The 17,810-nt window shown below is 51.1% G+C and overlaps 1 protein-coding gene across 1 annotated transcript; it reads left to right on the top strand.

Moving 5' to 3' along the window:
• Positions 1 to 5,447: 5,447 nt before the first annotated feature.
• On the top strand, positions 5,448 to 17,706 carry Sh3bp5l (SH3 binding domain protein 5 like). Its single transcript, XM_026380478.2, has 8 exons — positions 5,448 to 5,792; positions 6,243 to 6,458; positions 6,734 to 6,833; positions 11,155 to 11,217; positions 11,373 to 11,501; positions 13,928 to 14,089; positions 15,229 to 15,402; positions 15,892 to 17,706. The coding sequence occupies exons 1-8, from the start codon at positions 5,593 to 5,595 to the stop codon at positions 16,357 to 16,359; spliced, it is 1,512 nt and encodes a 503-aa protein (XP_026236263.2). The 5' UTR covers positions 5,448 to 5,592; the 3' UTR covers positions 16,360 to 17,706.
• The last annotated feature ends 104 nt before the right edge of the window (positions 17,707 to 17,810 follow it).

The raw sequence follows: 17,810 nt of genomic DNA, 5'->3' as shown, positions 1-17,810 counted from the left end.
TTTTCATTTTTTTTTTTTTTTTTAGCTTTCAGCGGACACAACATCTTTATTTGTATGTGGTGCTGAGGATCGAACCCTGCGCCACACGCATGCCAGGCAAGCGCGCTACTGAGCCACATCCCCAGCCCCAGATTTTATTTTTTTAAGTATGAATATTTTAATTAATGTCAAGTCTCATAAATCCAGATCAAAATGGACTTCAAGAAATAAGAGGATGAACAAAAATTTACAAATTTCATCAATAACACACATTTTAAATTAAGGTAAACAGTAATCTCAATAAAAATCGCTTGTTGTTTGTACTGGTTAGAGTCTGCACTTGCCCAAGGTCTCAGGCACTAATTCCATCAAAAGACACTACTTATTTTTACCATCATGTGGGTAAACTAACTGTGAATAGCTATAGTAAATTAGATATATATGATACAGCACAAAAGTATTTCCTAGTTCTTCATGGTGTCTAGGTCCTTAAATATGAAATTTTTTAAAAAGATAAAATTTATGTTCAAAATAAGATATTGATAATAAACCTAAAATCATGGTGCAGAAGTTTCAGGGAAAAATCTATCTCAAAATAAAACATAGGGTAGGATAATATAAATTTTTATAATTTAAACAACTTTAGGGGTCAAGCAAGAGTTGTAAATATAAGTTGAAATGACATCAAATGCAAATCTATAGTAGCTTTGTTATTTTCAAAATTCAGGCATTTAAAATGTAAGCACATACACTTAAATTAACATATTGTGTGTTAAGATTTTAAGTAACCTTGAGTACTTTTGTGAGGCTTTATTGAGGCCACGAGGTACTATCCCTGAGACCTGGATTATCTGAAATCTCACACAAGATCTGCCTCTTCCAGCAGCACAACCTCAGGCAATTTATGTAATCCTCTTGTCCCTCAATTTCCAAAGCCTGACTACCCTCGGTGGGGAGGGAAAGAGTCATGGTGTCTGAGGTTTGCAAACATCAGGAAGTCAAGAGGTGAGTGGATGAGCCATGGGAGTGGGTGGCACTTCCAAGAGGCAGCAGCTGTAAAATGCAGGCATAATTTATCTACTGGTTGTGGATTGCGCAGAATAGTGCCCAGTACAAGGAAAGGACAGCAAAAATGCCTGTGTCTTCTGGGTTTTTTTTTCATTACACTTTGCAATCCCTCCCACCACTTCTTCAGGCAAGCACTCATTTGCTTTTGTCCCTAAACAAGAATCAACTAATCTGATTAAACAGATTGATAGAGGTATTTATTAAATATATAACTGATGATAGAAGTTGTTGAAGATAAAGGGTAGTTTGTTGGGAAAAAAAAAGAAGGAAAAAGTTTTTAATGACAAAGACGGTTTAAAATAAGAATGTGAGGAAATAAATAACCAATGAAGTTAGAAGAAAATTAATGAACTAAAAAGCTTGACTTGTGGCACTACATAGCAATTCGTGGTACTGCTATCATCCTTATTCAGCCTTCATGTTGTCATGTTTCCTTCATTAAACTAGTCAACAGGACTGCTGGTTGGCCATCTCTTTGTGCCAGGGGCTGGGAGGGGCTACGCTTGTGGCAGGAAGATTATTTAGACATATGCTGCTGTACAGTACATTAATCATTAGCCATGCATGTCTATGAGTCAGGGGGAGGATCACTTGAGCCCTGGAGTTCAAGGCCAGCCTGGGCAACATGGCAAGATGCTGTGCCCATTCTCTGCCCATGAGGAAGAAAAACAAATTAGTTTGTCAGTCACACTGGCCACATTTTTGGTGCTCAACAGCTACACGTGGCTAGTGGCTCCCATTTGGGCAGTGTAAATACAGAAACTTCCATCATCATTTAAAGTGCCATTATATAGGGCCCATCCAGAAGGCTCTTGAGGTACATTGTGCATGGTGGAAGTCAGAAGGACCTAAGCTGAAGGAATTGCAGTGAGGAGAGGAAGGATTAGAGAGACTTCACATGATGAAGCTATGAAGGGAGACACATTGAGGATGTCTTCTAGATGTCTACCTAGGACAAATTCTGTAGAACCATTCACCAATACAGTCAATGTAGAAGGAACAGGATATGGGGAAAGGGAATGAAGTCAGGATTAGACACAGTGAGTGGAAGCAAGCCTGGCACCAAGCAGTGATGCCTAGGAGCCTGCTGGCTGAGTGCAGTCCATGGGGAGTCTCTAGAGGCAGTTTCAAGGAAAGAGCCACAGACAGGAGTAGGGCTGGACTTGTGTGAGAGCATGCAGGAAATCAGGTGGCAGGAGGTGGTCACAGGCTAATGTCATGGCCTGGGAACACTAGTGTTTAGGATAGGTTTTCAAACATGAGATAAAAATCAACAAACTGAATCTCTACCAGCATTAAAAAAATTATTTAAGTATTAATGTACTTTGCATGCAATTTGGATCATATTTTCCTTAAATATTAATTTATTCACACACATATGCAATCATTAGCTTGTAACAATGATATATTTCTGTGTTGTGGTCCAATTAGCTTGGATGTCATCAATTTATAGAAAGAACACCACAGACTATAAGCTACGTGGGAACCATAATGCCTTTTTTTTCATCATAATTCAAAATTGTGGCACACAATAGTAAGGACACTGCATGAAGAAATAAAACAACTCACAGAGAATAGGACACCTAGGACATGGGTGACTGAGAAGGCAAAGAATAAAAGAGAAAATTAACCCAGTGTCAGATGTCAGTGCCTTGGCTATAATGAGAAAACAGATGACCCTTCTGTAATTTTATGAATTGGCAGGGAACTCCACATCCAGAGCTGAAAAGGAGGTGAAGTGGACATGAGACAAGTGACAGGGACATTAAGAGGGACTGTTTTTACTAAGTGTGAAAGTTTGATTCAAAAGAGATTATATAGTAAAGGCAGGCTCTAGAACTGTGGTGTCCAATAATGGAAAGCACTAGGCAATATGGCAATTTAAATATAAATTAATTAAATAAGAATAGACTTCCTGGGCTGGAGTTGTGGCTCAGTGGTGGAACACTTGCCTAGCATGTGTGAGCCAGTGGGTTCAATTCTCAGCACTATATATAAATAAATAAAATAAAGATCCATCAACAACTTAAAGAATAGACATCCTTACTCACACTATTTCCATTTCAAGTGCTCATTGGGCATGTGTGGCTAGAAGCCATCATAATGCATATAGGTCTGATACAGAACATTACCTTTGTTGTAGAAGGTTCTGCTAAACAGTGCTGCTTGAAGAGTTTTAATTCACAAATAAAACAAGTTTAGACTAAACCAGTATACAGTATCCTACAACTGCTTTTTACCTGAAGCATTATCCAAATCCAGCAGAAAACCACTAGGGGATTATCTTACAAACCATACATAATAAAAATTACATTTGGACTCACTGGGTTAGAGTGACCACTGGGAGGCCAGTGGAGACACGGAGAAGCTGCTGAATCTCAGGGTGCTTTTTTTAGGGAATCTGGGCAGTATATACATTTACAATGTTTTCTAAAAATCCAACAAAGATCTGTGACAAGCAGTAGCAGCTCATGATTGAAAGGACTGAACACACAGAAAAAGGAGATGTGGACTAGGGCACATAGGTACTGGAATAATGCTGAATAGGAAAAGTTGGAAAATTCAGGCTAGGGTAGACAGAAAACTAAGTGAAATGGGGTCATTACAGTGAAAGTCTTGTTCTACAAAATTGAAATGACTGGTAGAGAAAAAATGTTTACAACTGCTACATGTAATTTCATGGATTATATATGGTACCTCAATAACAATAAGGAATGTGGCAGAAAAGTGAAGCATTATTACCATCAGATAATGCTGACCTCTTAGGATAAGTCACTTTTGAAATTTTAAAATGAATATTTCCAATTTCAAGGAAAAATCTCATTTAAATCACCTTTTTTAATGGAATATATTTGATTCTACTTTCTGCTATCCTGTGATGGGAATGGAAACCAATGCCACATGTACGCTAGGCATGCATTCTACCACTGAGCTACATTCCCAGCCTACTCTGTCCCCCAAATTTTAAAAAAATATGGTAATTCAAGGGATTAGGGGATGGAAGGAGGGAACTGAGAAAGGCAGAATTCTTGGTACATAACACCTCCATCCCAACCTCTGCACTTAGGAAAAGAAAGAACTCTAACATAGCCCATAGCAACAATAGTCATGTTCCTAGGGTGACCCCAATTCTTTCTCCATTAAAATGCCTGCCTGCCTCAATGCAGCTAGGAAAATTACTGTTTGTTCTAGTCATTATCTGGTAAGACGCTCCTAACTTCCTTTTCTTAAGTATTAACTAACAAGCGCAATTGTGAATCCTTCCTTCATCCCTTTGCTTATGTATCTCACCTCTTTGAGGATACTCCGGGGTATCCTTCTCAGGAATGAGACCTATTCCTTTAAAGGTAATCATCAGGAACAACAGGTCTCGATCTCCCAGTCTCAATGAAATGCGACAGAAGACTCTTTGCTTGGTCAAACTTTAGTCATTCGTCTGAACCTTATTTTAGGCCCAATGTACATGTGTCCCTAACATCAGGTGTAACAAAGAATCTCAAGTTTAACAAGAACACCCCCGCCGCCATCCTGGGTGTTCGATCAGCCTTCTGCACCACCGCCAGTCCTGTACTCTCAGGAACCGTTAGGCTGGTTTTGCCACCCACTCCTTAAACCCCGCTGTTGGCACTTGGCAATTTTTCACCCACTGACCCTACATGGCTCCTTGGCTACAGGTTGATCCACGCTGGAACTGGATGAGCTCCCTCTCTCCCTCCCTGCAATGATCTCTACACCTGCTTTGATGCTTAGTGATCCCGAATAACGCCTTCTTTCCCTCTTTAAGACCAACTAACTTCTCCCCTCTGACTGCCCTGAGACCCGCTCAGCCTCGCTCGTCCGTTTCTCCCTGGACACGCCGGAACACTTCCCTACAAACAGGGCAGGGGCTCTGCTGTCCCCGACTGTCGGAAGTCACTGGAGACAGCTCCGTCCAGCTACGCTCAGGTTGGACAGGCTCCTCGGGGATGAGGAAGGACTCGGTTGGCTTGTGGGTGCCTCCCCCGCTCTGGGCGAGGGGCCTGCTCCTCGGCCCAGGGACGAGCCGCAGGGGCGCCGGGGCTCCGCGCCAACGCCAAGCCCCGCTCGCGAAGCTCTTAGGCGGCGGCCTCCAGGACAGACCTGCACTTTGCCGCCCTCCGCCAGGCTGCCAATGCTCACGGTCCCATTGACGCCCCTGCAGCGAGAAAAATCCCGCCCGGAAGGAGACCTCCCGGTCAACCTCAGCCCCCGGACCTCAGCTGCCCCTGTGGCCGCAGCCGGAAGTTCCCGGACCCACATACGCCGTCGCTCCCGCCCTTCCGGGAGGGGCCGGAAGTGCCTTTCCCAGAGTTGCCGTCCAAGATCCGTAAAGCAAGATGGCAGCACACGCTCTGCGGACACTTACGAGCCTCCTGTTTCTGGCCTTTCTCTATTCACAAGGGACCTTCGGTTTCCATTATCCCCTCTATTTTCCTTTAGAAAATCACGCTCACTTCTGGATTCCACTCGCCCTTGGCGGAGAACGAGCTGGAAGCCGAGAGGCTAGGCTGAACGCTACGAGGCACCATGCTGTACGGAACCGAAGGCCGAGAAATTCGCGCTCGGCCGGGCAGGCGAAGGAGAGTGGGAGGGAGGGCGTTGTTACCTGCTGGCGCATTTCCGCTTCCGCCAGGCCCCGTCGTTTTGGTTGGACCGGCTTGTTGCGGGGAGGGAGGGGGAAGATTGTTTGCTGCCTGGGAGCACTGCGCAAGGGAAGGTAAACTGAGGTAAGGCTGTGCCTTATGGGGAGCTTTTGTGCCTGGATATGAAGATGGCTGGAGCATGGTCCTCGGGATTGCAGAAGGATGTAGGGTTGGAGACGGGAGGCTCGTGTTCCGCAGGGATGGAGAGAGGAGAGGAGGTGGGGCCAGGCTGGGGGTAACAGGGTGAATTGCACAGCTGGAGGAGTGGGGTGGGGCGGGCGGAGGAGAGGGTGGGGGCTCGGAGGGAAGCCCCGTGGGCGCTGGTTGAGCTGGGGTGGGAGCTGGGACAGGGGTCAGAGTCGGACCTCAGGTCCTGGAGAGCCGAGGAAAGAAGTTGAAACTGGGGTCCAGGCGGAATACAAGAGCGTGGAGAGACGAGAACGCAGTTGTAGGGAGGCTGGGAGGTAGACAGGGGCTGGTGGCCGAGGCCCTGATGCTGACATGGCCATACACTTGGCCTTGTTTCTCCTGCAGCTCCCCAGAGACGCCTCGAAGCCTCTGCTCCAGCCTGGCCTTCTCTCTCCAGCTGGCACTACAGCCTGGAGGCGCCTTCCTCCACCCTCCCGAATGGTGCTGCTCTTCGCTGGCCTCGGCCCAGGATCCAGGCCCCCTTTGCCCCCTGCCTCGGAGCTGTTGCTCCAATACCCTGTTGGTGGACTCCTGGTGGAGGAGAGAGAAGAACTTTTGCCCGTACGGGGTTTTAGTTCTAGGAATTTCAGCCTCTGAGTTTGAGGTTCTTCCTGTGCCCACTTTATCAGCCTTTTGAGAAGACAAACACTTCTCTTTGCCATCTAGAGCCCAGGAACCCTCAAACTGGGGCCCTGGTCCCAGCATGTCAGTCCTCTCTTGTGCATAGGGCTCTGCCCTCTCCAGGTCAGCATGGCTGAGTTCAGACAGGTTCCAGGGGGGCGGGAGACCCCACAGGGGGAGCTGCGGCCAGAAGTTGTAGAGGATGAAATTCCTAGGAGCCCAGTGGCAGAGGAGCCTGGAGGAGGAGGTGGAAGCAACAGCAATGAGTCCAAATTGTCTCCAAGAGAGGAGGAAGAACTGGATCCTAGAATACAGGTGAGAAGACTGAGTCTGGGGAGAGAAAAGACATCCAGCCGGCAGTCTTCCTGAAGAACTGTCAGATGAACAAGAGCTTAAGCTTCTCTCCCCAGTATCCTGGGGCAGGAAAGAAAACAAGTTTGTCAGCACAGCATTGTAATTTAGTGTGGCAAGTGCCAAGAGAGGTGTGTGTGTTTGTGCACGCACGTGCAGGGAAGGCCCTGAGTGCCAGGGTGTGTTGCTAAAAGCTTCCCTGCAGGAAGCCCAGGGTCAGGTTGGCCATGGAAGCCAGAGACACACTTTAGGTCAGCCAGAGTAGAACTGTTGTGCTTCTTTCTAGGTGAGCGGAGGTGCCATTAGGGAGTGAGGGATCTTTCCTTCTTTCTACCTTTTTCAGCAATGTCTCCCAGGAACATTCCCTTCTGTAGGCTGTGAGACCTTTCAAGTGTTAGGAAGGAGGCCCTGGGTTTGGACCTAGAAGGTAATCTTCTGTGTTCAAGGCTTTCCGTCAGCCATGGGCAGTCCATAATAACACGTTGCTGGCTCTCAGGTTGGAGGGTCTACCGGAGGAATGGAAGAGCAGTTTATTGCCTTGGGTGTTTACAGTCCAGCTGGAGAGCAGACAGGGGGAGCTGTGGCCAGGTGAGGAAAACTGGCCCCATGTGGAGGAGCTCCCTGGCCTCGGTTCTAGTGCTGGGTTGTAATGTTCAGGGTGTTGGCTATGAAGGTCTTTCTGGAGAGTGCTTGGACAGGTGACAGCCATGATGCTCCTTGTATTTGAGGCCTGATCTGCCATTTGGTCAGGTTGCATCGCCAAAGTTCTGGTATCAGAAAGTGACTCACCCTTCTCTAGTTGAGCAAGAGTGTCCCAGGCTTGAGTTCTTGGGTTTCTCTGTGAGCAGACCTTTATTGGATCACTGCAGTGAGTTGCTAAGAAATAGAATCTGGTCCTGGCATCCTGTGGCCATTGTGGTCTGAGTTCCCAGGTTATGAGCCATTCATTTCTGCTGTGAGTGGGTAATTTATTTCTGTTGTGCCTCATGGACACTGCATTGAAAACAGCTTGAGTGTTCTTTCTAATTCTACTGATATTTTGTCCAATAAGGAAATAAGTTGTACTAACAGTGTTGGGCTGTACTATGAGCTGTGGTTTTTAGGAAAGTTGAGGCTCAGTTTCTTCATGTGTGAGGCAAGGGCTTGGTCTCACTGACCTGCATGGCTCATGTTGGCTGTGCTCAAACACAGGTGTACAGTCCTTTTCTTTTACAAATTCTTTTGCTTGTCTTTTGGTGAGAGTTCGCAGTGGTGCTTTGGGACAGAGGTCTCTGTTCTTGAGGAGGGCCTCTGTCAGGCACTCTTCCTCCTGCTTCAGAGGGGTCTCTAGGGAGAGAATCCAGTGCTGTGGCTTCTCTGCTCTCCTGCTTCTGTGCGTTTTCCGGTCTCTGCACAGGCAAAGGCACAGAATGAAGAGTCGCACTTGCACCAGGCTGTCTGAAAAGGCGAGCTGCAGCTTCTGAATGTGCTATGTAAAAAATATTAATTAAAATTAAAATAGAAAGTGATTCTTCTGACAGTGCTGTGCTGAAAGTGCAGACGCAGAGCACGTCCATGGTCACAGGCAGCTCTGCGAAGGTGGAGTGTCCTGAGGACACTGTGGAGCTTGCAGGCTGCATGAGGAGGAAAGGCCCCTGGCAGCCTCCCTCGTTTGAGGCCATGAGTGTGGCAGGCCATCATGCCAGCCTCAGCAGGGGTTGGTGTCTTCTCACCCTGTGGGAGAAGCAGCCTGGTGTGAGGGACATCCTTCCTGGAATAGGCCATGACCCTCCAGTGTTTGGGTCCCTCTTCTGCACATGGAGGAGTTTCGGGCCCGTGTCTTTCGAGGTCCATTTTAGTGTTGACAGTGACCAAGACTACGTCGCCTACTGATGTGTTTGGGTCCTTTAAATGGCTGTCCACTTTTCTGGATTATCATTGCATTGGTTGGGGCTCCATCAGAACACACGAGGGAGCTTTCAAAATCACCCTTCCCTGACTTGCCAGTCATTTGGTTTCTCACAGGTAGGGTACAGAGTGACTCTAATGCACAGCCTGGGTGGAGTCCACTGGCACATGGATATCCCAGAGGGCCTGGTTTTTGCATTTTCCAAAGTTCCCAGAAATGGTTGTCCATGGGGTGAAGCCCTCAAGTGGTCTGGGGCCCCTTGGCCACACATGCCTGCTGTTTGTGGGACCACGCTGGAGGGTGGAAGGAGGCTGGTTGGCAGCTACCTGTGGTGTGCTTTCTCGCTCAGGAAAGGTTAGTGCTGCGTCCCTGTGTTGGCACTTCAGTGGAAAGTTCTCCAGCTTCCAGAGAGAGTGTTGCAGTGGGAGGAAGGAGAGAGGAGGTTTTGGGTGGGTCTGGGTCTCCCCTACGTTTTCTTCATCTCCTCTGTGGTGGGCACATTCTTCTTTTGCCCCCCCCCCCCAGACTCCTTGGAGTGACTTCGCAATGTGTGTCCTCATCTGGAAGTGTTGGTCTAGCTGGGGAAGCCGTGCCCGAGTTGCTTGATGTTTTTGACGGCTTGCACTAGGTGGGGCGGGAGCCTCTGTCCTGAGTGCCCATGCCTTTGACTCAGTGGCCTGGCATCCTGAGAGTGCAGCCAGTGTGCCCGGGAAGGTCACCCTCCCTGCTGGCTGCTGCTCACTGATGGATGAGGCACGCTGACTCAGACTGTCCTCCCTGCGTTCCTTTGGAGCTGAGAGCCAGGAGTGCTGGTGGAGCCGGCCAATGGCCTGTTGCCTATGGGCCAGGGTGGTGCCTGGAGTGCTCGATGGCTTCCCGCTCAGCTTTGCTGTGTGTTTGTGCCCCCTTTTCTCTCTCTGCAGGCCTCTCTGCTGTCTCTCCTGTCCTGCTGGACCCCACAGGGCAGAGCTGAGCAAGTGGTGTGTTAGTTGTAGGAAGTGCCTTTGGGTTGCTGGTTCCTGTGTAATGAAATGATGTCTGTTTCTGCCACGGGCCGGGAGCAAGAGCCCTTGTCAATTTTCCACCAGGGACAACTTAACACTGAGCCCTTCTCCTCATTGTCTGGGAGTTGGGGGTGGGGAGCACTCTGGGTCATGGAACCAGGTGGGGATCTGATCCTGGATCTTGCTTAGCTCAGGTGGACACTGCAGGGTGAGCTTGGCCCGCCTCCCTCTTCTCTCCCTTGGAATAAAAGCTTACTGCATTCCTGAGGCCTGTTCTTTGCCTACCCAGTGGTGATCACAGCAGTCCTGTCTTTTCTGAGCCATTCATGGAAGGACAGCCTCAGTCCCAGAGGATGGCCACAGTGTCAGGACAGTGAGATCAGACCCGACTCGGTCACCATTCCCCCTCGTTGGGTTGTCCCTCTCTACAGGGATGAGCTGGGGAGGAGCCTCACGCTGCAGCTGTTGAGGGAACTGGCCCCTCTCTCTGCAAGGCAGTCAGGAACCTGCTGGCCCACTGGGAAGGACCCTCTCCCACTCTGAGGGGCGTCGCCTTTCTGGGGCCCTTTGGGTGATTCCGTCAGCTCAGGGAGAGGTCCCTGTTAGGGAGGTGCTCTGTAATTAGAGCTGATGCTGCTCCCTAGGCATCCTCTGCCTCCTCAGCCTGTCTGTTGGCTGCCCGTCCCAAGTGGCTTGTTCTGACACTGGGTTGTGGTTTACTTCCCCCGATGCACCGACTGTTAGCTTGCACTGTCAAATACAGGAGCCACATGCTACTGTCTGAAGTTGGGATGTGCCCTTGGGATCAAATGCAGTGGATTTTGAAAAGCATTTAAAAAAAAGTGGTTCATATTTTAGGTTGATTGCATGTTGACATAACATTTTAGTATTTTGGGTTAAAAGCAGTGTGTCACCAATGGAGACATCCCCGGGGAGCATGTATTAATCTTATCCCCAAAGCTTGATTTCCTCTTTTTTTGTGTGTATGTGTATGGGGGGGATAACCAGAGATTGACCTCAGGGCACTCAACCACTGAGCCACACTCCCAGCCCTATTTTGTATTTTATTTATGGACAGGGACTCAGTGAGTTGCTTAGTGCCTTGCTTTTGCTGAGGCGGGGCTTTGAACTCCTGTCTCAGCCCCCTGAGCCTCAGGATTATAGGCATGCACCACAGTGCCCAGTGATTTCCTCCTCTTTAACTTGGGGGTTTACCAGGCCCACAGGTAGAGTTTCTAGGGTCGTGTTAGATGGTACCCAGTAGGTGTCTGACAGGGACATGTTGGGACAGTCCCTCCTCCATGTCTTTCCCCTTCCCCGGCATCTGGCCTGCCTCTCCTGGCCCACTGGGTACTGTCTCTCTTCCCCTGCTCTAACCACGCTCTCTGTGCAGGAAGAACTGGAGCATTTAAACCAGGCCAGTGAGGAGATCAACCAGGTGGAGCTACAGCTGGACGTGAGTCTCTTTCTTCACACCCTTGGGCTGGTCTCCGGGGATATCTCCATTGGTGTCTTGCCCAGATGGAGAGAGTGAGAGGAATGGGTGTGTCTGAGGAACCAGAGACCTGGGAGCCATGTACATGCTCTTCCTCCACCCTGTCCCTTTGCCAGGAGGCCAGGACCACCTATCGGAGGATCCTGCAGGAGTCTGCGAGGAAGCTCAACACGCAGGGCTCCCACTTAGGGAGCTGTATTGAGAAGGCTCGGCCCTACTATGAAGCTCGACGGCTGGCTAAGGAGGTAGGACTGCGTGAGCCTGGCCTGGACTCTGTCTGCACCCAGAGGGCAGAGCACTGGGGCAGACCTGGCTCTGCTTCAGATCAGCTCTGGGCCAAGAAGGCTCCTTCACCACTGTGGGCTAAAGACCTAGAAAATAGGGGTAGGTGGGTGCATTCTGCTCTAGAAGCTGTTCAGCCTTGCTGGTGTTGATTTTATTTTATGTTTTACATGGCTGGGATGGAACCAGGGCCTGGCTCATGCCCTCCCACTTAACTGCCCCTCGACCGCCACATGCTGCTAAATACCTTCTGTGCATGAGGGCTCAGGCCCTAGGTGCATCTGATAGGGCCAACATCTTCCACTTTTTCTTCTCTCTCCTCTTCCCTTTGGTTCTTGTCTTTTCTGTGTCTTTGCTTGACCATCCTTCTTACCCCTATCCATCTTTTTTCTTTGCACAGATAATGTGGATTCATCATTGGAATACTGTAATAGAAACAAGAAAAATCCAAAATCTCTCCCAATTCTATCATGCACTTTATACTCAGGATTTGTTTAATCCAGGATGGGAAGGTGCTAGGCAAGGGGACAGCTGCCTTGAAAGAGTTCATGCCTTAGGAGTTGAGGAGGGGACCTGCCATGCCAAGCAGGGCCACATGGGGGAGCACCAGGGTCATTGAGGCAGAGGTGACTGGGGAAGCTGAGCCCAGAGCCTCTGTTGTGGTTTTGTGGGAAGCAGCCGCTACAGCAGGGCAGGTGAGTCTGAGTGGATTTCGGATTGGATGGTCTGCATAATTCTGCCAGGCTCTGGGCTCTGAGGGTGGTCTCTTGTTGTCTGTAGCTGACCCTGCAGTGATGTAGGGCAGGGGAAGTATTGGCCTGAGTAAGAGTTTGACAAAGGAGATGTCTGATTGGGATCTGGGCCTTGGATTAGCTGGTTTACCTGTGAAGGATGTACACACACAGAAGCTGACCAGGTCCAAGCATTTTTCTAGCCCTGGGAGGAGCAGTCCCCTCTTGACCAGCAAGGCACCCCAATGCCAGATGATGGAGAAATATAGAAAATAGAAGGTATGAGTAACGCAGCACAGATAGCCACATATAACCACATGGGCTTTCTTTGTAGTCACTTTGGTGTATTTTCTGCCAAAGTAGGTTACACAATGTGTGCTGTTTTTGTCCCTTGTTTTACTTAGCTTTATGATATGGGCATGTGCTAGGCAATGTTCCACCACAGAGACACATCCCCAGCCCCCGTGCCATCATCCTTTAAAGACATGGGAATATTTTCTTGTTTTACTTGTTTAGTATGTTTTCTCTGAGAACTTGGGTTAACATTGTTTCCAGTTTTTTGCTTGGTTAGTATAGGTTGAGTGTTCTTTTCCTGAGATGTTTAGGACCAGAAGTGTTTCAGGTTTGTTCAGATTTTGGAGTATTTGCATAGACATAATGAGATATCTTAGAGATGGGGCCCAAGTCTAAACATGACAGTTATATTCTGACATAAACACCTGTGTACATTGCCTAAAGGTACTGGGGATTGAATCTAGGGCCTCACACATGCTAGGAAAGCTCTCTACCCCTGAGCTGCATCCCCAGCCATTTTTGTTTTTTATTTTGAGGCAGGGTCTTGCTAAGTGCCCGGGCCGGCCTCCTGAGTAGCTGAGCTTAGGTATGTACCACCTCATCTGGTGTACCCAGGTGCTTTGGCAGTTCTGTGCCTTGACAGTCAGGTGGTGTGCCATCTTTCACTTGTGGCATTGTGCTGTTGCTTAGAAAGCTTCAGATTTGGGAACGTGGTGGGGTCTTGGACTTGAGTCAGGGATACTCAACCCACGTGATTGTGATGAATGTCTTGGGAAATTACGTGGTCATTTGCTTCAGCTTGCTCCCAGGATGTGGAGTTGATCCTAGAGAGTGACTTTCTGTAAGACTCAATCCATGTTGCTAACTACCTTCCAACTGAAATGGTGTGGGTTTTCCCAGGGTAAAAGGCCAGCAGACTTTGAGTGATGGATTTCACAAGCTACCATCTATGGGCAGCGTCATTCCTTCTGGGGTTTTGGGTTTTTTTCCCCAGTACTAAGGATTGAGCCCAGGGTGCTTTAACCACTGAGCTTCCTCCTTGGGCCATTTCATTTTATGTCAGAGACAGGGTCTTGCTAAGTTGCCGAGGCTGGCCTAGAACCTGGGATCCTCCTGCCTAAGTCTTCGGTCTCTGGGATCACAGGTGTGTGCCACCATGCCTGGCTAGTAGCATTCGTTTTAATATTCATTTCTATGTTTATTTCTTTCTTCATCCATTTCCTTACGATATGTTCCCTATAGAATGCCACTTCAGTGGTATTTAACCTAACATTGCAAGTTGGTCTTTCTCCATCTTTCATCCTCAAGCCTGAGGTGGGTCCTCCTGGTGGGGGCTCCCTGTCCTGATGGCCATCTCCCCCCAGGCCCAGCAGGAGACACAGAAGGCAGCCCTGCGGTATGAGCGGGCTGTGAGCATGCACAATGCCGCCCGGGAGATGGTGTTTGTGGCCGAGCAGGGGGTCATGGCTGACAAGAACCGACTGGACCCCACGTGGCAGGAGATGCTCAACCATGCCACCTGCAAGGTGGGTGGACGTTGCCAGCAGGTCTGTGAACGTTCTAGTGCTTCCTTTACTGTCCCTTCATCCCCTTACCTCTTCATTTCTCCCTCTCTCCACCACTCCAGCCTTCCCCGATGACCTCTGGGGCTTCCCGTGTGCCCTTCCCTCTGACTTAGAATGGCATTGTATCAAGCTGTCACCTCTGGGTGTGGGCTGACCCCAAAGTCTCACCCGGTGGGTGTCCTGGTCCGGCACTCACATCTCGTGAGGCTGAGTTCTGTGATATCTTTCTTCTGTTGCACGATGTGCAGTTTTGTTGTCATGTACCTTGATTTTGCAGTGTGATTTATGTATCATTTCCAAGCTCCTGAAAGTAGACTGGGGACAGGAGGATCTCTGGCTGGGCTCCTTCTGATCTTCGGCTTGTACAGGGCAAGCGCCAGCTCCTGGGAGTGGCAGTGTCGTGGTTCTTTAGCTGCTCCTTGCACAGAGGGCACAGGCTTCTGCTGTGGAGCTCACGCAGATGCAGGCACAGGGCATTGTGGGATGGGCCATCGAAACTGCACCATGGGACATTAAGGGATGGTGGGCACCTTGGAGTCTGTGCTTGCCTGGAATATGGTATGATAGCCCTGCTGGACACTGTGGCCAAAGCTCTCCCCTGCTCCCTGCTCACCTGTAGCTCTGGACTGTGGACACCTGGGGTGTGGAAGCCTGGAGAACCCCATACATGGCTGTGATTCCCCACAGGCTCCTCCTGTCCCTGACCCCTTGCCACAACTGTGGTAGCCGCGGGTGGACATTGTGCCCAGGACAGACATTTCTTCTGTGTTCCTGAGATGGCTGTAGCGCCTTTCTTGGTGTCAGCAAAGCTGAGTGGCAGGTAGTGCAGGGACAACAGGCGGGACAGTGGGGGAGAGGTGGCTGCAGGGGATGTGCTTGAGACCTGGTCCTTGAAGACCAGGAGATCAGGCAGCAAGTGCAGAAAAGATGGAAAAGACGCTGTCCTTAGGCCGGTGGATCCACGTTCCCCTACGGACGGCTTGCAGATGGGGGGCTTGCTGAGGCCTTCCCATGCAGGTTCCCTTGAGCTTAGGCATGTGCCAGGGACTGAAGCGTATGTTCCAGCTCAGTGACGCGTGTCCCTTCCTCACACCGGCCAGGTGAACGAGGCAGAGGAGGAGCGGCTTCGAGGCGAGCGGGAGCATCAGCGAGTGACGAGGCTGTGCCAGCAGGCTGAGGCCCGCGTGCAGGCTCTGCAGAAGACCCTCCGGCGAGCCATCGGCAAGAGCCGCCCCTACTTTGAGCTCAAGGCGCAGTTCAGCCAGATCCTGGAGGTAGCTGGAGTGCAGCGGGGTATGGGCAGGTGGGAGTGTGGGAAGAGGAGGGGCTGCACAGAAAGTGAGGGCAGGTCAAGGGATGCCACCTGCCGGGTGAAGCACAAGTGCTAGAATGACCCTACAGGAGAAGGGTGGATGGGGCTTGTCCTGGCAGAGAAACTGGTTGAAGAAGGGAGGTCAGTGGGAAGAAGAATTGGTGAAAGCCCTGGGATGGGGAAGAGGACAGAGGGTGGGGGGCCTCTGGTGGGGACTGAGAGCTGGGAGGACAGCTCCAGAAGGCAGAGTGGGCCTGGAGCAGGGCAGGACACCCGGGATGGAAGGACCGACCAGAGGAGGCACACAGGGATGGTGCTGCAGGTCTGCTCTGTACTCAGCACTGCCAGGCCTCCAGGATAGAAGGCCATGGCCTAGATGTAGAGTGCCAAATGGGGCCGAGTGATGTCCCGTGCTTATCTGTCTTGCCCTCACCTGTCTTACCCTCTGCAGGAGCACAAGGCTAAGGTGACAGAACTGGAGCAGCAGGTAGCACAGGCCAAGACCCGCTACTCAGTCGCTCTGCGCAACCTGGAGCAGATCAGCGAGCAGATTCACGCGCGGCGCCGGGGCCTGCCTGCCCACCCCCCAGGTCCACGGCGCTCCTCCCCTGTGGGGGCTGAGGCTGGGCCTGAAAGCCTGGATGACGGGGACAGCGGCATTGAGGGTGCTGAAGGTGGGGGGCTGGAGGAGGGTGGCGGCCTAGGGCCTGGACCTGGCGCGGACACAGACACACTGAGCCTGCTGAGCCTGCGCACCGTGGCCTCTGACCTGCAGAAGTGCGACTCGGTGGAGCACCTGAGGGGCCTCTCGGACCATGCCAGTCTAGACGGCCAAGAGCTGGGACCCCGGAGTGGGGGACGCCGGGGCAGTGACGGTGGGACCCGAGGGGGCCGCCACCAGCGCAGTGTCAGCCTGTAGCACGCTAGCTGGGGCTTTGGGCTTGTCTCCCACCGTAGGCTCATCAGGGCCCTTGGGCTTCTTCCTGCCCCTCGGATCCCATCTTTCCCCTGGGGGCCAGCTGTGTCAGCCCTCTGTCTGCCCTGCCTCCTTGGCCTGCCCTGCCTCCTCGGCCTCCCCTGCCCCCTCGGCCTCCCCTGCCCCCTCAGGAGGCAGTCCTGCAGGGCCCCTTCAGAAGGCTGCTCTGCACTTATCTCCTTCCCCTTACCCCTCTGAGACCCTTGACTTCCTACCTTCTGACTTCTTTCCTTCCTGGTCTAGCTTTGCCCCTCAGGGAACTTGGTCTAGAACACCTGGGAAGCTCATCAGAGGAAATGAGTACCCTAACCAGAGGGGTGCAAGGGGCTGCTGCTCCCCACCCACCCCAAGGCAGCTCCCAGGGTGCCCTAGCTATGCTGCTGAGTCCTGCCAGCCATGTGCCCCGCCCTTCTGTCCTAGCCTGCCTGTGTGTGATTGGTGACCTTTCGCCTCTGGAGACACCACCACCTTCAGTGTGCCCTTTTGTGAACTGAGCTGCTGTTATATGTGCCCTGTAGCAGAACTTGCCAGATGGAAGGGAGCCTGACCCCATTATCAGCATAGGGAATGTCATTCTGGACTGGCTCTGTATATGTGGTGTTTCTCCAGCTGGGCTGAGTCCTCAACCTTGCCCAGGTGCTAGTGGGTCCCTGAGGGGTCCATGTGGGAGGCTGATGCGGTCCCCACCCCTTGCTCTTGCAGTAGAGCTGGGCCAGTGTTTTGAGTGGGTGCTGCTGAACTGGATCTCAGCACCCTCCTGTGGGTGGCGTTAGGGAATTGGTGCTCAGTTGCTCTCCCTTGCTTTCCCTACTCCACGGTCCCTGGGGAGTGCTTAGGCTAGCCTGTCAAGCCTTGCCTGCCATGATGGGGGGAGTCCCCTGGCTGAGGGTCCCAGCCCTCCTCGGGGAGCTGCTCCAGGGGTGGTGCTCCCAGTGTGTGTAGGGAAGCCAAACAGATCTGGGTGCCTTGGGAGAGCTGGTCCTGCCGTGTCACCCCAAAAGGACAGGGAGCTCTTTCCCAGCCTGGGTGCTGCTGCAGCACTTGGAGGAGGGGTGGGCCTTTCTGCACAGGCCTCTCCTGCACTCAGGTTGGAGGAGGAAGGTCACAATGAGAACCTTGGGGTTTGAGGTGGCCACTGGTGAGAAGGAGAATCAGGGGACATGGGTGTGCAATGATGAGAACCTCAAGGTTTGAGCTGGCCACGGATGGGGAGGGGAGACACGGGTGTGTGTGAGTGCATGTGTCAGTGTGAGTGTGGGAAAGGGACTGCCTTGGTTTTATTTAAATAAAATAGTTTATGTAACAGTAACGTTTACTGTTGGTGTTGGAGGGAGGAAGGGAAAGGGGCATGGAGGACCAGGTAGAGCAAACCAGACTGTGGCAGGAGAGGAGGG

Source organism: Urocitellus parryii, chromosome 1 (genome assembly GCF_045843805.1).
Source record: "Urocitellus parryii isolate mUroPar1 chromosome 1, mUroPar1.hap1, whole genome shotgun sequence".
NCBI classification, from domain to species: Eukaryota; Metazoa; Chordata; class Mammalia; order Rodentia; family Sciuridae; genus Urocitellus; species Urocitellus parryii.
The sequence above is the reverse complement of the archived record's forward strand: the minus strand, read 5'-3'. Positions and strand labels throughout refer to the sequence as shown.